Below are 9,254 nucleotides of genomic sequence, written 5' to 3'. Positions count from 1 at the left end.
CCACAAATTAAGCAATTGTACATTTTCTACATTTTTGATGTGCCAAATGCAAACACCTTTTTCTGCTTCATAATTTTACCGTAGTTTCTAAGCCTTTTCTAAAAATTGAGAAGAATCTTAAAATGAAATGAAAAAAAAACATATTTGTTTGTTTTTTAGGGATTTTACTGTTTCATCTATTTTTTTTTTCTTTTTGGTGGAAACTCTGATTTAGCAGTGTTATAAACAAACCAGGAGAGGGCAATGTTTCCTTAAAGCTCTGTTAAATTTGTATTGTTAATTGTGGATGATTTATGTACGAAGGACTTTCAACGGAAACAAGACCGCAAGGGCTTTTTTGAAACGCTCCTCTTAGACAGGATGTTTGACTTTATTTGTACTGTAATACATGCTACTATGTGACTGTACTCTAACATTCTATCTAATAAATATATTCATTCATTCAAATATATTCATTCAAACTCTGCTGATACCACATATCTGTTCACAAGCAAGCGCAGATCTCACACATGTAGTTGTAAGTCGGTACTGAAATACAGTAATCCACATTCCTATTCATTTTCATTTATTCCTTTTAACAATTTTAAGAAAGTGACATCAATCAGTCCAGCATCCATTATGTCTAAAGTTGTATGACAGTGAGTTTTTCTCCGTGCAAACTGTAACTGAGTGCGATGATTTGCATGGCTTTTAGTAATGCAGAGTTTATTGACACCTAAGTAACATAATGCGGCAATAGCTGTGGCTGCATGCTCACTGACTATAGTGTGCATCCTGGAAAATCCGGTGTTGAAATTACACCACCAGGCTCAGTGACAATACCAGTGTGAAAAAGCAGTAAGATGTCTGGCATGGGAAGCCAAGAGGGATGCTATGCCTGATACATTCTTCTAATTTAATTACGCTATGTGTTTCCTCAGCTTAAAGCCAATCACATACTTTGGTGCTCTCTTGTGGGGGTCAAACAGCTGAACAGCTACACTGTGATAGCGGCACCAAGCTGGCAAACCTTAGCACATTACGATTGTCAGATCAATAGCAAAGCAACATTGGGTGCATAGCTGGAATGGCTGGCTTCTTCTCTGGTTGCACATTGCTGGCATTCACCCCCCATTCCCACTTTATTAGTGACAAAGTGTGAATGCAAACAGGAATTCAAATGGACGGCCTTTTCAATGAGACTAGTTGCATGGCGTAGGCTTGGCCACATCTGGTTTTATGACAGTACTGCCTCCAGGATTAAGCTACTAAAATAGCCACACACTGATCACTATATAGAGTGTGTGGCTCAAAAACTATTCTAAACCAGATCTTTAGTGTCTACCAGGTGTGTCCTGCCCAACACCGAGGCACATTTTTAAACTATTATTAGATTTTATATGATGCATTTATTTATCTATTTCCATCCAGCTGACAATATCCTTAGAATCGGCAGCTCTGCTAACGCAACTCCAAAAAAGAGGATACAGCAACAAAGCAGCATTTAGAAAGCACAGTGTAAGGCAATAGTCCCATGACTCTGTGACCATAAAAGTCTTCCAGTACAGTGTGGAATCACATTGGTTTCATTATTGTTTCGGTAGTTATTCAAGAAAAAAACATAATTTCCCCTGCAGCAATTTTCTTCAAGATCTAGTTCAGTAACTTCTAATTCTTCCTTTAAATTTGACACCTGAATGATTCAGCGATAGTTTGTTGTTGGTTTAAGTATGCAACATTATTGTTTATTATCTCGGGGTGGGAGTTTTTCTGTGAGCACTATAAAATCACACATTCTTGATCACCCGATCTAGAATATTATTTACATTTGAGATCTGAGCTGGATGTCAGGTAGAACTCAGTTGACATAATAGTTTTTGAACAAGCATTCAAGGCATTGTCCATGAATTTAGAGGGGTTTGGTGGTGTTTTGCTTACACCATCAGAATAGGCCAGTATGTAGTAGACTTTACAGTCTACCATAAAAATATTTATTGACATTAAAATCTTCAAAATCACAAGAATGAAAACTGACACACAAAAAACAATTTTTTTAGAAAGTCCAAATTCAAAACATCCAAGAATGACACATAGAATCTAAATGGAACATCAACATCAAACTGGAGGAACACAATCTTTAAGTCTGCTCAAAACTGAGCTGAACGCATTTTGATATGTTTTTAAGAAATTACTTTTATCATCCACCAAATGTATAGACAGATAACTTGTCAGAAACATAGGTATGGTCATCTGTCACATTAGAGATCATGAAACTGAATAACAACAAGTTCAGAAAACTGGCCTAACCAAACATTTTCAAAAGCACATAAAGACCAATAAATAGAAACACTTTATTTCAGACAAAAAATCATTTTTTAACAACCAAAAACCCACCATGGTGAAAATTAAAAAGCATCAACTGCTATAAATGTTGCTCCTGTTTATTGTTGCGTGCTGCATTTGTGCAATGCAGATAAGTGGATGATGACGGCCACTGTACCAACAAAGAACATGAGACAGAGATAACCAGGGACGTTGGAGGGAATCCCTGCTTGCCGCGATTCGTCCCTCCATTCATCCCTCTATCTCTCCGTCCTCCTGCAAAAGTCTGTTGTGATCCTGTCCTTCTCAGTCCAAACAGGCCACTGTGGCTCGCACTTTGCCAAGGTCTGTGCAGCAACAGGAGGGAGAGAGATGCAAAAGCAACAGCTCAGATTATAGTCGGTGACACTCGTTCCCCCTTCGTCTCTCTCTCTCTCTCCCTCACTCTGCTTTATCTCCATGGTGCATACATGTCAACCTGGAGCAAGGCTGTATGCTGGCAGTGGAGGCCAGGAGCAGAGAGAGAGGGGGGGGGGGGGGCTATAGATGGGGTCGGAGTGTGTGTGGGGGATTTAAAGGGATTCGCTGCTTCAATGGCGGAACAGGTCCAGGGACTAATTGGATCTGGTAATGGCTGGTATATGTGACTGAAGGGCTCGTTAGAACCAGTACAGCTCCTTGGCTTTCTTGTGCTGCTGGAGGCCTTGGACAAAAAAAAAAAAGAGAACAAGGCAACAATTAGGACAATGAAGACGATGGTGAACAACGGAACACAGGTTGTCACGGAGCCTACTATTCCAAATGTAAGATATAAGAAGACGAGGTCTGTGTGTGTGTGTGTGTGTGTGTGTGTCTACGGCAGATTTAGAGTATTCTAGGGTGAAATTATGTTTGAATAACTGTCGGTTCTGTGTATGATTACATTAATGCCATAATAATTTCAGACATTAAAGTGCAATAAAGGGACACTTGCATAATCCAAACAGTATTGCATTAAAGCCTGACACAATGGAGCGGTTACCTGCATCCATGTTGAGAGCCAGCGTCTGGCCGACGTCTCCTGGTGGAAGGAGGCTTGGCCAGGAGGGGGAGGGCTCCATCTTGCTCACTTCATAGTGGCTTGGTAAGGCAGAGAGATGAGGTGGCCTCACTGTGGGCATTAGCAGAGGCCCATAGTGGGGATCCAAAGCCGAGGGTGAGTACAGTTCATGGATAGGCCGCGGGGGCCCGTAGGCTTGGGCCTGGGGATACGGCCAGCTCTCTGGTGGATGAGGGTGCGAGTGGGGATGGGCGTGCGGGTGGGGATGGACGTGTGGGTGGGGTAGGCCCGGGTGCAACCCTGAGGTGTATGGGTCCATGGAATAGGGAAGAGCACCGGTCTCACAATGAGAGCGGCTCTGCGGTGAGGAGTAGTTACTGTCCCAGAAGGATGGGGGGAAGCTTCGTCGGCTGCTTGGTGAGGGGGTATCTAAAGGGACAGGTACGTAGATGGGGAAGAAGGTTAAGCAATGGTCAGTTTAAGTCAAGTCACAGGAACATGCGCAACTGTAGGGTGAACCATTTGATTTATCGAGACAAATGGAAAGGCTAAAGCTGTGCAAAACAGAGGATCAGCGCGTGCCGACTACATGTGTCACTCACATGACTGCTACACCCTCCAGCCCAGATATCTTCCCCATTGGATCATATACCGTCACACAGCTCTAGCCCCGACAAGACACAGAAATAAACACAACCACGCTCTAGCAGACGCAGCAAGAGAGGGAAAGACGGCCCGACAGAGAGAAGTGGAAAGAGAGACATCTTTTATCCTAGCGTTCTATATAAGGCAGACACTCTGACCTGGACGGAGCCCAAGGCTCACGGAGCCTTAAATCACTTGCTATGGTGACATCTCTCACTCTTGTGTCAATGCAGTACTTCTGAAAGTCTCACAGCAGACACACTCAGACACGCAACTCTGGCCTTGTGCGAGCACCCGCCAGCCACTTTTCTCTCTCTCCTGCACCCCCACCTGTTGTTTTCTCCGCTGCCCCTCTCCACGCCCTTGATAGAATGTCTGCAAGCCATTATATGTTTTACTTTTATATTTAGATATTCCTCCTAAGACGGGCACACTGAGGGGCAGTGTTTCCTATCACATAGAGGACAGCATATATAAATCTGGCGTGCAGGCAGACAACCGTCTGCGCAACCAATATGGGGCAAGAGCTGGGGTGAGAGTCAGAATTGGTAGCCACAGAGATGTTTGAAGGGGATACGCCAGCGGGGCTGTGGGCTTACGGTCATGTATAAACATAGAATCTGTTGTGAGGCAGGAAGCTCGCGTTGGTGCCGAAAAGAAGACATCTGACCGAACTAAAGAAACCAACGGCAGCAGGAAAGTGATGGAAAGGGTAGAGGCAATAGGCCCTAGATGGATGTGCACGGATGACGGCTGGTAAACACCCATCTAAGTTTGTTTTAGAGGACTAAAACTTTTTTTGCAGCAGAACAAACACAGCAAACATCTGAATAGATTCTTAATTTGGAAAATGATTTGATTGTTTTTAGTTTTAATGAGGAAACAAGTAAATGTTTCTGTCTCTGCAAAATCTACTATTGTAGCAATAGTTTATAAATCCAAGAAATATCTGCAGTGTTAATGTTGCATCACATAAGATCATATAATGGTTAAACTTTCATTTTTTTTCCATAATTGTTTTTATTTAAGTCTGCAAGCTTTGTGTTTTAATCATTAACCTCAGAGGTCCCTTTTGACTCTTAACAGCTCTTGACCTTTGAACCCTACTCCCTGACCTCTGCAGCAACCACACTCCCAACAAGCAGCTTTTAGGTCCTGCCACATGATCACATCACCTGTCTTACCCTGTGCTGTGCTCTGTAAAACTATCCACTGTGTGTGGCCCCAAAAGAAAGACACCAAACAGAAATCTCTCCTCATATATTTAATAGAACTAACGAGACTGTAGAGATATGGTATAAATCTTTCAAACGGACGTGAATTAGTATGATACAAATTTTTGTAAATATTGACTGAAGAACATGAGATGTATTCATGGAAAAAAATTATGTTTTTTCCCTTTCCAAGTATGTTCAAGTGCTTATGTATTGGTAAAGTGGTGTACCTGTGCCATGGTGGTCTGATGCTCGCCGTTTTCCCTCTCCCTCCATGTAGGTGCTGAGGGCCCTTGAGAAGTGCTCATCCACAACGCTGCTGATGTCTCCCTGGTAATAAGTGAAGAGGACACAGCGAGAAGTCAAGTACTCTGCCTCAGGGGCCTCCTGCTTCTCCTTGGGGCCATCCTCTGACCTCAAAGCCACAGGGGTGTAGGAGGACGAGGATGAACTAGATGAACATGAGGAGGAAGTTGATCCTCCATTGCCTGGACCCCCAGACATCCCCCCGGGACCCCTGGGAGTGTCTATAAAATCCCGGCAGTGAGAAGAAGGTCTGGTCAGACCTATGGGAGCCTGGGATGAGAGTTTATCCGGAGAGATGATTAGAACAGGTGCTGCTGAGCCTCCTACAAAACATTTAGCGTAATGTCCTTTGTGTGCGGCAGCGATGTGTGCGTTTGCGTGCGCTCTAAAGTCCCTCGGGAAGACGTGTGGGTTTAAATGGACCAATATTCCGTATGAAATGCATACAACACTTATTAAATACTTTTTTGCTGAAGTACCAATTCACTGAAACGGATACTTAGATCACAAACGCGTAAAACACTTGCGCGATTGTCAATTTGCTTATTACGCATGAGCTGCATCCAACTAGCCTTATAATAATAATATAAATACGACGAAATGTGACGGAAACATTTAAATATTTGCTCACTTCCTACCTGTAAGCTATTTAAAAAAGCAGGAGCAGTCGGTGCGTACGGTGCGTAACGTCCATAGGCTGGGTACATAACATCCAAACAGCTCATGGCAAGTGAGCTTTGTCTTCAATGTTCTGCTGAAACCGACCTTGCTGAGAGAGAGAGCGACAACATTCCGAGTTATTTGCGCCAGAGACAAACAGCCTCGGTGATTTGCTAAACTCGACGGAGTCAACTCAGGAGCGCACGTCTCCTCTCACTGAGTGCGCAACGGCAGCTGCGGCAGCAGAGTGTGGTGCGCTCTCCGGAGCAAGCATGTGGCTCGTCTTGTACATCAACCCCTCCCACCTTCACACCCTTCATCCCCCGACATCATCAGCGCCACACAGCGCGTCTATCAGGCGGATTATTACATTATTAATTATTAAAAGACATTATTGGCTAAAAGCAGCAATTAGTGGAATCACACGGAAGCGTTTTTTTTTTTTTGTCATTGGTGGAAATTGTGTTAAAATCCTGTGTGATGTATCATGGCTCCACAACGTCTTAATCTTGGTGTAAAGTTAAGCATAAATCGAATTTCATCCAGTTGCACAAATAGATTTGGATGAAGTCAGTGAGCTTTATAGCCACGACAATGATCACATGATAGCTGCACTTCTGTGACTGTATTTCTTTCCATGTACCGTGGATACTTCAGTCTAAGCCAAAAGGGTATCCATGGTCTTAAAACAGCCGCCGGTTGCCAAGTAAACGCTCAAGTCATCCAAAGTATTTAGTGTGTTCCCAGAATGACACTCAGGTGTAAACTATAGGTTGCATACACTGGTCATACTAACATAGGAGAGAAAGGAACCCTGCACAAATCTATGACAAATTATCACCTATCAGCAGTGCAAGCAAAGAGACATTTTTACACACACACACACACACACACACTTACATGTCCAATGGTAATCACAAATGCTGCAGGACATGCACAAAATGACAAAAACACACCTTGAATGCAAGCTTAATAAATAAATACATTCTCTTGAACGTGCTGTTTAACCTTCTTGTTTTAAGGATTTACAGACTCACATTTGGGCATGCGAGTCTTTTTGACAGGCACTTGCCTACGTGCCTGGGAGAATAGTGTGGAAATTCTGAAGAATTCCATGGACGAGTGTTAGATGAGGTGGAATGTTTCTGATGTATGCGAGCGGACAAGCGTCTTGGGAAGTTACATCGTAGCTATGCTGCGTTCTTTAGAAGGAGAACGTGCCCAACATCTTTCTATGTACATCATGCTGAGTAATTATAACTAGACGATGAATGGAACGTGCTTTTAAATAACTAAAATAAAGCTTACATGCTAAGCTCTAGTTGTCACTTTGACTTTAGCTTGCTTCCCTGCTATGATAAATTGATTTGAAGGAATAAAATTGCATCGTAATACTCTTTGCAATTTATTGTTTTGCATACACCAAAAGAAGGACGTCTAATTTCTAAAACGGGTCTTTTCCACTTGCAGCATTATCTGCTCTATGGTGCCGGATCCATATACATGCAGGGTAATGTAGGACAGAATTGGAGTCATGGAGAAGAAGAGTGATGCAATGCTAGAGCTCACTGTTACACCAGTGTGATCAACAGCTGCAGAAGGGAAGGGAGGCCTCTAATATTAATGGCCATGACTAAATTTTCTCTCTGTGTCTCTGCCTCTCTTTCTGTCTTTACCCCTCCCTCCCTCTTGTCCTCCCTAGTAATACAAAAACCTTTTCTATATTTAATCACCCTGTGTTCCCCTAGAATCGTGGGGATCATTGACGTATGTGTGAGCGCACGCATTCCGCAATGCTTCAGTCACCGACAGAACAAACTAGGCAGAGAGACAACCAGCTTGCAGAAACATGGCAGAATTCCTAAAGTTCAAAACCAAGTTGTTCGGAACATTTGTGAATGATACTGAACTGCTCGTGCCGAAATCTTTAAAGAACAGTATGTGCAAGAGTCTACGGTTGTTCGTGTGTGTACGTGTGTGCTTGTGCATGCGTGGAGGTGTCTCTGTGTCTACATTTACATGCATGCTGAAAATAAACACGGGTTACATCACTCCTTGTGACCCTGCAGCACATCTAAGCTCCGCCTGTTGAAAAAGCTCTGAGCGGGGGAAGTCTCTCATTGGTTGAGATGTTGCAGGGCCCATTGAGGTAGTGAAGGCAACCTAGTTTTATTTAGACCACTATTCACATTGCAACACCACCATTAATAGTGCTTAGTCTAGGCTATGCTGAGTACATTAAAGAGGTAAGTGCACAGGTAAATCGTGTATATTCAAATCAGAACAATGTGATCAGTAAGCTGGTGGCAGTTGTGTGAAAAATGGGGCTTGTTGAGATATGACCCTGAAACCGTATCGGCTACCTCCTGAAACAACAAGGCTTTTATTAAGGTCTCATTCTGACTTGGGCCCAAGGGGTCGGACCTCAGGATTCCACTGTTGTATGTGTGTGTGTATATGTCCAAGACAGAGATGTACAGCTGCCCCGTTGTGCGGTTCCACACAGACTCATCTCAGCTGTTCAAAACCATCACCGAGCGTCAATGGAAACACACACACACACACATAAAGGGACAGATATGGACAGGTTTGGCTCATTCATTCTTCTACACAAATGTTGGTGATAAATCTGGTGTGATAGAATGAGCAAGTGTGCAGTTATTTTCTCCCTAAACAACTCCTTCATTGTCTACACATGCCCGAGTCTTCAGTCGAGAAGCCAGTTATACAAATATAGAATTAACAATCATATTTTGTTTTAGTCCATTCATTAGAAGTTTCCATGCAATGCGATACAGATACTGATACTGGTATGGACAGAGTCTGTCTAGTCTCTGCGTTACGTTCTCCTCATTTAAGCATGTTTTCCGGATTGCGACCAAATGGAGCAGTACCTCTGGAAATCAATGGGGTAGTGCAGTGAAAGTGAAAAAGTGAACAAACAAAAAAACTCTGTCTTTATCAGGACTGAAAGTGTTTGAAGTAGGTCACGTAACAAATCTTTGGTTCTTGAAAGTCTCTAATTCTTGCAAGAAGACCTGCAGAAGCAACTATTTTAATTAAAAGCTTTAAAAAAGAATCACCCAGAG

At 43.0% G+C, this 9,254-nt stretch overlaps 1 protein-coding gene across 2 annotated transcripts; it reads right to left on the bottom strand.

The window, feature by feature from the left end:
- Positions 1-1,937: 1,937 nt before the first annotated feature.
- On the bottom strand, positions 1,938-6,402 carry vgll2b (vestigial-like family member 2b). Of its 2 annotated transcripts, XM_068751758.1 has the most exons (4): positions 6,144-6,402; positions 5,430-5,775; positions 3,323-3,769; positions 1,938-3,004 (listed from the first exon to the last, which is right to left on the bottom strand). In XM_068751758.1, the coding sequence occupies exons 1-4, from the start codon at positions 6,228-6,230 to the stop codon at positions 2,961-2,963; spliced, it is 924 nt and encodes a 307-aa protein (XP_068607859.1). In that variant the 5' UTR covers positions 6,231-6,402; the 3' UTR covers positions 1,938-2,960. The 2 variants fall into 2 exon arrangements, with proteins under 2 accessions (XP_068607859.1, XP_068607858.1); XM_068751757.1 differs by lacking the exon at positions 1,938-3,004 and having other exon boundaries at positions 3,126-3,769.
- Between the last annotated feature and the right edge of the window lie 2,852 nt (positions 6,403-9,254).

The sequence above is a fragment of the Brachionichthys hirsutus genome, chromosome 18, assembly GCF_040956055.1.
Source record: "Brachionichthys hirsutus isolate HB-005 chromosome 18, CSIRO-AGI_Bhir_v1, whole genome shotgun sequence".
NCBI lineage: Eukaryota > Metazoa > Chordata > Actinopteri > Lophiiformes > Brachionichthyidae > Brachionichthys > Brachionichthys hirsutus.
The sequence above is the reverse complement of the archived record's forward strand: the minus strand, read 5'-3'. Positions and strand labels throughout refer to the sequence as shown.